The 13,871-nt window shown below is 38.1% G+C and overlaps 1 protein-coding gene across 4 annotated transcripts in view; it reads left to right on the top strand.

Annotated features, from left to right (window-relative positions):
• LOC116022826 overlaps nt 1-9,339 on the top strand; it is a 15,017-nt gene extending 5,678 nt beyond the window's left edge. Inside the window, exons 6-11 of one of the 4 annotated variants that reach the window (XM_031263711.1) lie at nt 76-130; nt 259-342; nt 1,567-1,605; nt 2,550-2,596; nt 2,730-2,830; nt 9,278-9,339. In XM_031263711.1, coding sequence (XP_031119571.1) covers nt 76-130; nt 259-342; nt 1,567-1,605; nt 2,550-2,596; nt 2,730-2,830; nt 9,278-9,324 — 373 coding nt within the window. In that variant the 3' untranslated portion in view covers nt 9,325-9,339. The other 3 variants (XM_031263709.1, XM_031263710.1, XM_031263712.1) reach the window with 3 other exon arrangements.
• Nucleotides 9,340-13,871: the final 4,532 nt, after the last annotated feature.

The raw sequence follows: 13,871 nt of genomic DNA, 5'->3' as shown, positions 1-13,871 counted from the left end.
TTTTTTTTTTTTTTTTTTTTTTTTTTGCATTATGGGTTTTAATAAAATTATGTGACTATCAATTATGCTTTGTAGTGTTGATGTGGTGTACTCAACTGAAACATGTGCCGATGCATGGATTGAGAAAGAGGTAAGAATAGGCTCAATAATTTGGTGCAATTTTGTATTCTGATATTTAATGTACAGTTGCACACTTGATATTTTAGTTATTGCTACTTATGCTATCCTCATGGTTGCTGGTTTACTATATTTAAAAAGGCTGCAGATTTGAGGAAGGATGGCTATCCAGAAGTCTGGGTTGTAACGTCTGACCTAAATCAACAAATTGCAGCCTATGGAGCAGTATGTACTCTCCTTGGAAAGTGATTAGTCAAGTTCCTTATTTCTCTAATTTTGTCTATTCCTAGTCTTGTCCAGAAAGCTCATCTAAAGTCTTACGGAATATTATATTGCTTTGGCTGTATAATTGAACTATGGCGCATTAACTATTATTATTATTGCAAAGTGCAAACAAAAGGAGTAAAGGTCTAATCATATGAAACATGTTTCTATTAGTTCTGTGGGATAGAAGCAGGTTTTCCTTTTATCTGTATTATGTGATTGCTGGATAATTGGTTGCATTGCTACGAGCCCTTGTTGTCATTTTTCCATATTGAAGCAGAACTTTTCAGATTTCTAGCTTGCCGGTCTTCATGCCATTAGCTCATCCTGTCTGATTAACTCTAGCAAAATTTCAAGTTTGGTCCCAGAAGTTCTAGCTTAGTTTCAATTTTGTCCTAAAAGCTTCAATGCTTCCAATTTAGGCATTAACAATTAGCTCTGGTTTCAACTTGGTCTACCTCTCTGGCAGTCCTGCTAAATTGAAATAATCTTGGTGAACACATGAATCACATGTGGCATTGTAAGGCTATTTTGGAATAGTTTCTCGCAGGGAAACAAATGTTGCTAGGGTCCTGGCACAGTATAATGGGAAATAAGCCACACCCACATTATTTTAGGCTTCACTCACCATTATCCCCCCCTCATTCCTCACAGAAGAAATCATAGTATACTGCACTCCTCTATGAAGGCTTCAATAGCTATAAGTGTTAGTAAGGGTGGACATTGTCAACTGGAGAAGAACCAAATTGTAGGTATATATTTATATATTACATCTCCCCATAGCCTTGTGTTGTCATTTTGACTCATCAAGAAAGGGTTTTAGGACCAAATTGTCTCACATGGGATTCCTCTGTTTTCTCAAACTAGTGCAACTTGGCTGTAAAGAGGTGTATTTGAATGCAAGCTTTGTAATGTCAGCTGATGACTATACAGAAATATCAGTTTGTGTTAATTGTTCTGAAAACACACCATCAACTTGTCTTGGTCCTCAGAACCTTAAGTTTTGATGCATTCAAATGGGATTTGTTAAACATGTGTAGTAAATCTGTTATCTGTGAGCTAAAAGGCCATCTGTCTGTTCTTTTCTATAAAGTATGGTAAATAGCTATGTCAAATCTTAGTAGACTGCTGTTCTGTATTTGGAAGTTGATTTTTATATTGTTCCACCTTAAATATTTTTATCAGGGAGCTTTTGTTTGGAGTTGCAAAACATTGGTATCTGAGGTAATGTGATGCTTTTTGCTTATTATTTATACATACCAGCTTGTTGGTATTGCCATAATTGCTTTATGCTCTATTAAAATGTCTTGAGATACTATAATGATCTTTACTGCCAAATCTTTTTTTAGAAAGTACTCATGGATATCTTAGAATAAGGGGGTTGTTTGGGAAATAGCACTATTAGCAGATTGGGTTAGCAAGTTTGACTAGTTGATAGTGTTAGCTGGTTGTAGAAAGATGTTTGGTAAATTAGCTGTTAGTTGATATCTGGTTACATGCAAAATGATCTTTAAGGGTATAATTTATTTTCTAAAAAAGCTGACCGAAAAAGCTGCTTTGAGGAGCTTTTTGAATTTTTGTATTTTGGAGCAATAAGCTGTTACAAAAAGTTGATTAACCAAACACTCATATTGGCTGTTTAACCAAGTCAAACAGCTAATAGTGGTCAAATAAGTCAAAATTAGCTGATAAGCTAACTATGTTACCAAATAGAGCCTAAGAGTTTATACCAGGATCCCTTGACTGTTGTGATTTACTTAAAAAGGTCTTGTGTTTAATTTTTTGCTCGATTTAGTCCTCTAACTACGAAAGCGTTACCTTGTTAGGTCCGGTCCTCTGTTAGATTGACCGTTAGTTGACTGTTAGACCCAGGGACAAAGTCGTCTTTTTAAGCAAAAAATTAAATAGAGGACCTTTTAAGTAAATCGCAATAGTCAAGGGATCCCAATTGGTATTAACTCCTTAGAATAATATAAACGATCATCAAAATTCATATTGTTTCTCCATTTCCTAGTTGCATAATCAATTTGGCATATCGAGGGAGGGAAAGGGGAGAGGTCGTGCTTTACTTAGATATTCTTCATTTTGCATGAGAAGAGCCTCTTAAAATTTTCTTTTCAAGACTTATTTATTCCTCTGCCTTTTGTATGATGTTTGGAGCAATGCAGATCAAAACTGCAGATAAGGAGCTTGAGAGGATGTTGCGAGAACAAAGGTATACTCAATCTCTCCAACAAATTTGCTATTGAACAAATATCATACTTTTTTGTCAATGATTTTGGTAAATTGGGATGCTCGTTGGACTTGAAGTGAAGTTTTACTCAATCGATGAATCTTACTCCTTCCAGATCTACATCCATGCAAGGTAAATTGCTGAAACACAATCTTGATCCGGATGTCGTGACTGCTCTCAAGGATCTTAGGGACAAGCTTTCTGAAAGTGAATTGCGTAAGTGATATTGTGTTAATTCTTTGTATGATCTCACAAACTTCCCCAACTTAATACAGACAAATCTTTTGATTCTGAATTAAGCTTAGTAGTAAGTTGACCCTTTTTCCAATGCAATAGACTACTATTGAGCTTGAATCTTACTGAACCACCGCCCAAGTAAAAATTGTGGACTGATCTCAACCGTTGATCTTATCAACGACTGTAAAGCTAGGGAATCTGGAACAAAGAAGTGACATTTTGGTAATTTCAAACTTTGAAGTGCATTGGTCAACACTACAAAGTGCACTGATCAATAGTTCAATACTATAAAGTGCAATGATCAATAAACAAAGTGTACCTAGTGATTGTGAAGTGCATTCTCTTGAGTGCACTTCAAACTTTGAATTGCATCGACCAACACTACAAAGTGCAATGATCAATAAACAAACTGCACCGGTGATATATGAAGTGTATTCTCTGAGTGCATATTTACATATCATCGGATATAATTTGTAGTTGTGCACGATGCACTTTTAAACTTTGAAATATTTCTAAAAATGTCATTGTGTTTTTTTTTTTTTTTTTTAAGATTCTTTTGTTTTACAATCATTGATCTTCTCCAAATCAATGGTTGAGATCAGTTTACAATTTTTACTTGGGCGGGTGTTCTTATGAGATCCCATACCTTTATATATATGGAGTGAGCATACTAATGCAAGTTGCTGATTTGGGATTATTAATGACTCTGGAGCAAGGAAAAAACGCACAAAAGTTTTTATATTGAAGTGCAGTACTTACACTACTTGTTGATTGTTCATTTTCAGACCAAATTTTTTATATTAATCTTCTTCTCCCAAAAACAAATTTTTTATATTAATCTGTGACCACAAAAATGTACTTGAAAATATGAGTAAGTACTCCGTATTAAATATTGTTGAATAATTTATTGAATAACATTTTTCTAGACATTAGTAGTAGATTAGGGTAAAAATGTAAACCGTATTCATTTTGGAGTATAAATTATACCTGATAATGTTTAACACTTCTTTAAAATTATTTTATTTTATCGTTTGGGATATTAAAACTTTGATGTGTTTGTTTATTTGGTGACGGTAATAACGGGTTACCGGGTATGTAATCTAAGTAATATTGAAGTAGGATGGTACAGTGTTTGAGTACTTGAGAACAGTATTGAGCGTAATGCCCAGTGTACAAGTGAGTGTAATATCTATTGTCTAGTAAGAAGTGTAAGAAGTGTCAGAGAGCCCCCCACTACGTGGTTGTGAGCCCTTTTATTCCATTCAGTTCAGTGACCGTTGGACATCAATACCTGAGGTATTGAATGTCGACCGTTGGACATCAATACCTGAGGTATTGAATGCTTGAACGTCTGTTATCAACGCTGAGGAGGTGAACGTTGGCCATCAATGCTGAAGAGTTGGACCGTTGCGCATTGATGCTGAGGAATGAGGTGTCGGGTAGTTTGAACGGCAACTTGGGTTATGACAATGGTTCCGGGTCGGGTACCCAATTACCCTGTCACCAGCCCCCCACTCCCTAGCTAGCGAGAATGGCTGAGGTAGTTAGGGAGTATCAACTGGTGTTTGAATGGATCGGCGTTGGAACTTGTGGAGGAAGATTGGGTATGCTGAATTCTGGAAGGAAATTTTGCCGGAAGGAAACTTACATATCTGCGGAATATTTCCTAATCCTAATCTCTCTGCGATTTTGTTTCCTTGTATGGGCCGGCTTTCGTATGTATATAAGGACCCTCTCCGAATCTGTGTTTTTCACCTCTCCTCATTACGTTAGCTCAGTTTCATCATGGGTCCAAAGAGAGCAAGTGCTGCTGAAACAAGTGCTGGTACGAAGAGGCGCCGATCGTTCCATTTGATGGAGCTGGCCAGACGTGAGAAGTTGAAGCTGAGGAAGGAGCGTGGGCACGAAGTTGGGGATACCGTTGAGGATCCACTAACCCTTCCGTCAGATGGAGAAGAAGAGAAGGATGCCGTGAAGCAACCAAAACAAGTCCCCGTGGAAGAAAGTATGGCCATCGTCCTTGTGCCTGATGATGAGCTTCCTTTGGCAGTGGAGTATCCCAAGACCTCGAAGTCCTCGAATACTTAGATGCTTGAGTAGGAGTTAGTAGTTTGAAGTGTAATAGGGCCTGATGAATGTTATTGGAATAAAATAAAACGTTTACTTCGAACCGTTCTTTTTGTTTTATTTTGTGTTTTTTTTTTTTTTTTTTTTTTTTTTTTTTCCTGACTTCAGCCCGTGTCTGGTCACGGTGTTGTGGCTTCGGCACGGGGTTTGCGCACGGAGTCTTCTGACAATGAAACTTCATCTTACGATGGTGAAGATTCATTGACCTATGGTGGTGACACCGAGGCATTGGGCCATGGTGATGACCCCGAAAACACCTCATCTCTGTCTTCCTCTCCTTCGGAAGAAGACACCGTAGATCTGGATCCTCCTGCCCCTTCTGTTAGTCGTAAGAGGAAGAGGCGTCGGACCTCATATTCCCCCATAGATAGTTCACTTATCGAGAAAACCTATCGCCGTCTAAAACCTGGCGATTTAGAAGATATCCAAGGTCTAGTGTGTGGGAATGTTAGAGTTGTCATCCCTGGGCATGATGTTAGCATCATGGATCCTCCGGAGCCCTCCTTCTTTGGTGTTCACCTGTTGTCTGTGCAGGTGGGACTTAGGTTTCCCCTCCACCCTTTCCTGATTGAGTTCCTGGATTTCTATGAAATAGCCCCAGGTCAGCTTGCCCCAAACGGTCACCAGGTTATAGCAGGGTTTCTTTCTGTGTGTCGCCAAAAACGGATGACGCCCTCCTTAGGTCTCTTCCAGTCATTGTTTAGAGTCATGAGGGCACCTAGAGAGGGTAAGGGTTTCGTGTGTATCTCGTCTATGCCCCATATGCCGCTTTTCGATGATCGTCCCTCCTTCAATAAGGACTGGAAGTCTAGGTTCTTCTTCGTCACTCTAGGCACTCCTTCTCCTTTTGCTGTCGCGTGGGGTACCCAAGTTAGATGCCACCCACCTTTAGATGAGAGTCCAAATATGCGTAAGAAGGTCAAGAAACTTCTGAAGGGTGGCCCTTTTCAAGTTGTCGAGCGTACCTCTGAGTGGTGGCTTCAGGATTTGGGGTTTAGGAGGATCCGGCCAGCTGCCCTTGACGTACCTGGTACTCCTCTCGGTGTTTAGCTATTTCTTGCATGCTGTTTTCTTGTAACTGCTCGTCATAACTTGAAATTGTTTGCAGGTGCCATGTCGTCGAAAGGTGGTATATCGTCAACAGCTGCTCGGTACTTATCGCAAAGCGGGCGGTATCCTTCTAAGAAAAGTAAAACCGATAAAAAAGGGAAGAAGAGTCAGGCCTCCACATCTGGTGAAGGAGCTTGTAACCTGACGCTACCGCAAACTCAGCCAGAATCTTCAATTCAGCCCCTAGCTCCCACTTCGGATGTGGATCCCTTGCCTGAGGGATTGTCCGCCCAGCCCCCCGAGGTGACAGGGTAATTGGGTACCCGACCCGGAACCATTGTCATAACCCAAGTTGCCGTTCAAACTACCCGACACCTCATTCCTCAGCATCAATGCGCAACGGTCCAACTCTTCAGCATTGATGGCCAACGTTCACCTCCTCAGCGTTGATAACAGACGTTCAAGCATTCAATACCTCAGGTATTGATGTCCAACGGTCGACATTCAATACCTCAGGTATTGATGTCCAACGGTCACTGAACTGAATGGAATAAAAGGGCTCACAACCACGTAGTGGGGGGCTCTCTGACACTTCTTACACTTCTTACTAGACAATAGATATTACACTCACTTGTACACTGGGCATTACGCTCAATACTGTTCTCAAGTACTCAAACACTGTACCATCCTACTTCAATATTACTTAGATTACATACCCGGTAACCCGTTATTACCGTCATTGGTGCTTTCATTGAGATCCGAGATCAGATCTCAGGCTAAAATTACAAAATCAAAAAACCACTCAGTTCATCTCATCACTATCAATGGCATCCGGATCCAGCAGCTCGCACACACCTAGTCAGGTGAACAAGGGTCATCCTTCGGGTGATCTTCGTGAGCAGCTCAACAGCAACCGTGGAGGTGACCTTCGCAGCCAACTCAACAACAATAACCGCAGAGAAGGTGACCTCCGTACCCAACTCAACAACAACCATGGTGGTGGCCGTACTCCCCTCCCAGCAACCGCTGCTCCCGCCCAGGTGGTGGACCTTCAGGCGGCAGCGCAGATCATCCAACAGGCGGCGACGACGATGGCCCAACTAGTCGCAGGAATGCAAGGCCAGATCTTACCGCCACCACCCCCTCTGGAGGAAGAAGTGCAATCTCCGAGGCAAAACAGAACTCAAAGGCACGAAGGTGGAACTCGACCAGTTTCCAGATCTGTTCGAGAACGACCGGCGGCTTCTAGATCTATCCGAGATCGGTTGGGGGTGCAAGGATCCTCCAATAGAGGTCCCCGTGCCCAGGCAGGAAACGCAGTAACCAAACGACCATCCGGTGAAAGGATGGGCGAATCTGGTGGATTGGCTCCGCGTCACTCCACTAGACACAAAACACCACAGGAAGGCCTGGTGGAAAGACTCCAAAGGCAGATAGATGATTTGGAAAAAAAAGTAGAAGCAAGAGAACACTCACCAGAACCGGAGGTAAGAATGGCCGCTCCATTCTCTCCTGACATAATGGAAGTTCCTCTTCCAAAAGACTTTCGATTACCCACCATCAAGGCCTACACTGGCACTTCAGATCCACGTACCCATATGACAAGATACAAGGCAGCCATGGTCATGATTGGGGCAAGCGATGCCATAATGTGCAGAGCGTTCTTGTCCACTTTGGACGGGACTGCTCAAGATTGGTTTAACACAATCCCAGACGGATCAGTTCAGACCTTTGCAGAGCTATCCAAAAGTTTCTTGTCTTATTTCTCAGGGAGTATACAACATAAGAAACCATTCTCACATCTTGGTGGGGTAAAACAGGATAAGGGAGAAAGCCTGCGAGATTTCTTAAGCAAATGGAAAAAAGAAGTCAACAACGTATATGACTTCGATTCAAAGGCAGCGATTCTCATCTTCATCCAAGCACTAAGGTCAGGTGATTTCCACAAACAAATGAACGCCCACCACCCACGCTCTTATGAAGAACTCATGAGAACGGCCAATCGGTACGCAGACGCTGAGGAGGCTGACAGGAGGAAAAAGGATGAGGAGGAAGGACGAAAGAGTGGGCGACCTGATAAAGCTGGTCCGCCCAGCCAGGCACCACGACCGAACCAACCACCCTCAAAGAAGGGAAGAGATGACCGACCTCGCCTCATCCCGTTGCGACATCTGACACCGCTGACTCACCCAGTTAGCGTAATCCTAAATCAAGCCGAAGACATGGGGATCGTGCAATTTCCGCAAGAGTGCATGAAAGTCTCCCCAAATGCGGATCAATCCAAGTATTGCAGATTCCATAGGCAGGTGGGCCATGATACCGATGAATGCAATAACGGGTTACCGGGTATGTAATCTAAGTAATATTGAAGTAGGATGGTACAGTGTTTGAGTACTTGAGAACAGTATTGAGCGTAATGCCCAGTGTACAAGTGAGTGTAATATCTATTGTCTAGTAAGAAGTGTAAGAAGTGTCAGAGAGCCCCCCACTACGTGGTTGTGAGCCCTTTTATTCCATTCAGTTCAGTGACCGTTGGACATCAATACCTGAGGTATTGAATGTCGACCGTTGGACATCAATACCTGAGGTATTGAATGCTTGAACGTCTGTTATCAACGCTGAGGAGGTGAACGTTGGCCATCAATGCTGAAGAGTTGGACCGTTGCGCATTGATGCTGAGGAATGAGGTGTCGGGTAGTTTGAACGGCAACTTGGGTTATGACAATGGTTCCGGGTCGGGTACCCAATTACCCTGTCATTTGGATTATGGTCTTCTCTTTTTATGCTGTCGCTACTAGCTACATTATTAGTTGTGTTCAAGCCGTTTGTTCTATACTTCTATCAAGGAAATCATTCAAGTCTCATACCATCAAACATGAAACGAGGGTTTGAATGCAAAATTTGAAGTATCAAAGTTTAATTTGATGGTACAGAAAATTTTGGGTTATGATTGTGTAGGGTTAGGGATTTGTTGGCGCATGTCTTCTGAAAACCTTAAGGTAAAAAAACCAGTTAATGATGAAGTTGTGTATCACATTTTGATTTTGGCTTGAACTGACTGGCCACCTTATACCGACAGACCGGATATTAGTAACGTACCACCCCCAACTAGGATAGAGAGGATTTGAGGGAAGAGAAAAAGAAAACAAAAAAAAAAAGAAGTTAAAAAAGTGTCATTAACAACTGCACGTGTCTGTGTTACGTTTCACGCGAGGATGGCGTGAAATCGATTATTTGGTTCTTTTTCAGGAGGGAGGATAGGCCCCGAAAATGCCTTTGAAAGTTGGGGGTCATAATATGACTTCAAAGACTGGTGTGAAGTCGTGTCTAGGGTTGGCCAGAAGGGTCTCTTAACGCCTTCTTTTTTCTTCTCATCAGAGTTATTTTACAAAGACTTTCATGTCTTGGTTCACAGTTTATTTGAATCAGACTAAGAGATTGGCATCAAGAAAGCAAGGCCCCATTGAGCTTAGCCTAGAGCAGATCGAAAATGTTTTCGTTAATAAGTTGTGTAGTACTCAGATATTACTGATTTAGAACTCAGATCGATTCTCAAATAGTGTTTAAATCCTAGAGATACTATGACTTGTCATCTTTTAAGTTTTGTTTGGGCTTGTAAGTTGTAATGGATCTGCTCCGATGAAGAAAGCTAGTATAGTAGTATGTAGTACGAAGTAAAATTATGGGCTACAAGATATGAACTGAGCAAAAAAGTACGTAGTATCAATTTAGACATTATGTTACGTCTTTTTAATCAAATTTGAACTATATTAAATTTTTTGGTCATGATTTAAATAAGTTGGTTTAGTTTAGTTTAATTTAGCTCTTTCGTTAATAAATTCTTAGGTGTATATAACTTTTGTTTGGTAGTTGGGTTGTACATATATTAATTACATATTACATCATATGTGCGGACCAAGTACTTTTCGATGGGTTACAGGCAATCCATCAATCATTATACAGTGGACCATGATCCACACAACTATATGGACCATGGTCTAAAACGTCATCGTTTTTTGTAATGAAAAGAAATAGAGTTGTTACGTTCTACAGCGTATTCAATTTTTTAATATAATAATGGCATAATGAAACTACAGTGTGTATAAAATGAAATTGATGAATAACATGTCTCACATATTGAGTGGCATGGTTGAAAAAATCGCTAGGCGCTCCCTAGGCGCTAGGGGAGCGCCTAGAGCCTAGAACGCCTAGCCGGGGATTAATCGGCGCCTAGGCGTCCGTGTATTTTTAATTTTATTTTTTATTTTTTAAAATTTTGTTTAAGTATTTTTAATTTTTTAAACACTAATAATTATAAATTATATAATACTTTAATAGTTAATACTAAAATATTAAATATTAACCTAAAAAATATCTAAAGTTTGTACAATTTAGGATTATTTCGCTCAAAACGATGTTGTTTTGAGTAAAATAACCCATTAAAAAAAAGAACAATAGTTAATCGACCGACTAAAAGGCCTAGTCGGTCTAGTCGATGCTAGGCGGTCAGCGCCTAAGCGGCCTAGGCAGTGCTTTGGCGGCCTAGGCGGAGCTTAGGCGGCCTAGGCGGTCACCTAGTCGGCCAGTCGCCTAGACCACCATTTAATGGGATACGCTAGGCGGTCGACCAACGCTTAGCGCCTAGGCGGGATTTTTGCAACACTGATATTGTCAAATGAAACTGTAATTGAATTAGAATGATACTTTAGTGGCCGTAATAATGAAATTACAATGTGTATAAAATGAAACCGAATAGCAGGTTTCACATATTGAGTCTGTATTGTCAAATGAAATTATAGTTGAATTAGAATGATAGTTTAGTAGTGTTGTAATTAAACTATCAGGTATATAAAATTAAACTGAATAATGAGAGAACTTGCTACATTGACCATAACGGAATTTGCTGTTTACCATTGTTAATGGAAAAAACTTCAAATGATGTCGTTTTTATACATGGCTCACACTGCTACATGGAGTATGATCCACAGTAAAATTTGCTCGCAACCCATAGGTCCAATCATTATATACCATGGACCATGGTCCATCTTACAAGATGAACCATTGACATAAGGTTCATTATTAGTAAGGTAAATAGTTATTTTTAATACATTGAATGCTCATTTTTTGTTCACTGAACGCTCATTTTTAGTTATACTATCAAAAAATGAATTTTCAATACAATAAAAAAATATTTATCAGTGTTCCACATTGTAGTTCAGAGTATAATTTGTCATGTAGATTTGATCTCTCTCTCTTTTAAAATCAAATCTTTTTCCATATGTTTGACTTTGATATCAAATTGAATGTTGTTTTCTGGCTCAACTTAAATTCTAAACTGATTCGATTGCAAATTTATCATCTATATATTCACTAAAATCTTTAATACTAAATACAAGTGACTAGGCAATAATTGGTTTGTTTGGGTTAGGTAAAAAAAAATTTATGATTTTTAATGAAAAGACCAAGTTCAATTGTTCTCATATATCAAATTTTGAATTCTAAATTTTGGTTTAATCAATAAAAGCCATGTTTGGTAACATAGTTAACTTTTAGATAATTTTGACTTATTTAACCGCTATTAACTATTTGACTTTGTTAAACATTCAATATAAGTATTTGATTAATTAACTTTTTGTAACAGTTTATTGTTCCAAAATGCTAAAATTAAAAAATCTACTCAAACATTCAATCAGCTGGCTTGAATGGCTTGAATGAGTTGGGAGCTAGTGAAGTTACTATTACAGTTATTACTTGTATTCATAAAATTCGAATTAAGATTTTATGGGAAATTAAAATTATGAATGACTCACTTCTTAGATTATTGCTGAAGTTGCATTAAAAAGTGGGGAGGTATTTTGGTTATCATAAATATTAAGTAGTTCAATTTTATCTTATTTTATTTTTAAAGTAATGATATAAATCATATATGGTAGCGTTTAGTTAAGAATATGCTTATAGGTAAAAAATGAAGATTCATTCATTTGATAAATTAACGTTGGATGATTTTTTAAAGAGTTAATTCCATTTTTAGTTCTAGATTTATATGTGACAATTCACTTTTAGTCTTTTTTTTTATTAGAACATCCTCATTTGATCCTAGTATTATTGTGGCATGATCATTTTTAGTCCTTCATCAACAAAATTGTTAAAATATCATTAAATGCAAAGACATTTTAATCTTTGTTATACATAGTAGGTTGAACTATTATATTTTTTATGTTTATTTTTATGAAAACATCCATAAATGGAGACCGAAATGTCGTTGTATTTAACGATATTTAAACTGTTTTGTTGATAAAGGATAAAAAATGGTCATGCCACAATAATACTAGGACCAAAAGTGTGTGTTCAAATAAAAAAGGATTTAAAGTGGACTGACACCTATAAATCTAGGATTAAAAATGGAATCAAATGGAAAAAGGGAAAGGGCCAGTTTTATGTAATTGAGATTGTATTTTTTTATTAATACTAAAACTCTCAACTATTGATGAACTCTAATGAGTGACAATGATTAATCTTCATTTTTTTTTTATTTTTACAGGAAGATCATGTTCTCATTCGAACTTCTCTCTATATAAAAGGGAGGGTTTAGGTGAGAACATACTTTCTAGTAAAAAATGATGACTGATTTGATTCATCAATTTGGTTAGATTATCGGTTAATGGTTGCTAAAATACAAGGGGAACAGAAGTGTTGTTAATTTTTTTAAATATTGCAAACTCAAAAATTTATAATGAGTATAAATTAACTTGTGTTTTGTTTAACTAAACTCCCAATCATAGATGAAACATAATTGAGAGCTGAATTTGTCTATCACTTATCACTTTTTACTGTGACATAACGGTAGTGAAAAAAAAAAGAGCAAACCAAAATCTTTCTATATATACAGAGATAGATAGAGAGACACATAACTATATATACAGAGATAGAATCCATTCCTTTCAATCAATCTATCACCTAACTATATTGAAATAGTGACAAATGTGGTTGATGACAATAGCCAATATTGATACAGAAGAAATAATGAAGAATTGTGTGCACTTCATCTCTCTCTCTCTCTCTATATATATGTCAATTTGTCGGTCAGGTGGTAAATGGAATCACGAGATATCTGCCTTGGACACCTATTATGTTGTGCATAACCTCTATATGAGAATCAAGTAGCTCTGAAATGACCAAATACAAAGCATCAACAATGTCTCAAGCTCATTTTAAATTTTTACTCGATCCGCAAATTAAATAAAAGAAATGAAAATAAGGAAAAAAATTGGTTAGGGTGGACTATTGATTTTGTACCAAATTCAGTTATCCAGTCAAATATTCATTTGGTACATCCAAGTTCAAGTGTGAATATGTTTTCTTGTAAGGGTGCGTTTGGAAGATTTTCAGTGTTTGGATGCACTTAAAAAATTTAATCAACGAAAAACATTTCCGATGACTTTGAAAAATTAGTCCGTTGTTTTCCGGACCAAACTACATTGACAAACAACTAATGGTCGCTTCCAGTACAAATTAAAGCCTTCCAGTACTCGTTTTCGACGGACTGGTTTCCACCGAAAACATTATTTGTTTATTTTTAATTTTTTTAAACAAATAACATTATTTTAATATTATTATAAATATTTTTATATTTTAAATAAAATAATTAAAATGTTTAATTATACAATTCTACTTATTTTCTAGAAAATGAACCAAACATTGAACAGTTTTCCGGAATGCAACCAAACACTAGAAAGGAAAATGTTTTCTGGAAAATGACTCATTTTTTAGAAAACATTTTACTTTCCAGTGTTTGATTGCATTCCGGAAAACTGTCTTGGTGCGCTTGGTTCGCTTTTTGAAA

Source organism: Ipomoea triloba, chromosome 6 (assembly GCF_003576645.1).
Source record: "Ipomoea triloba cultivar NCNSP0323 chromosome 6, ASM357664v1".
Classification (NCBI taxonomy): domain Eukaryota; kingdom Viridiplantae; phylum Streptophyta; class Magnoliopsida; order Solanales; family Convolvulaceae; genus Ipomoea; species Ipomoea triloba.
Note: the sequence above shows the minus strand (reverse complement) of the source record. Positions and strands in the feature narration are given on the sequence as shown.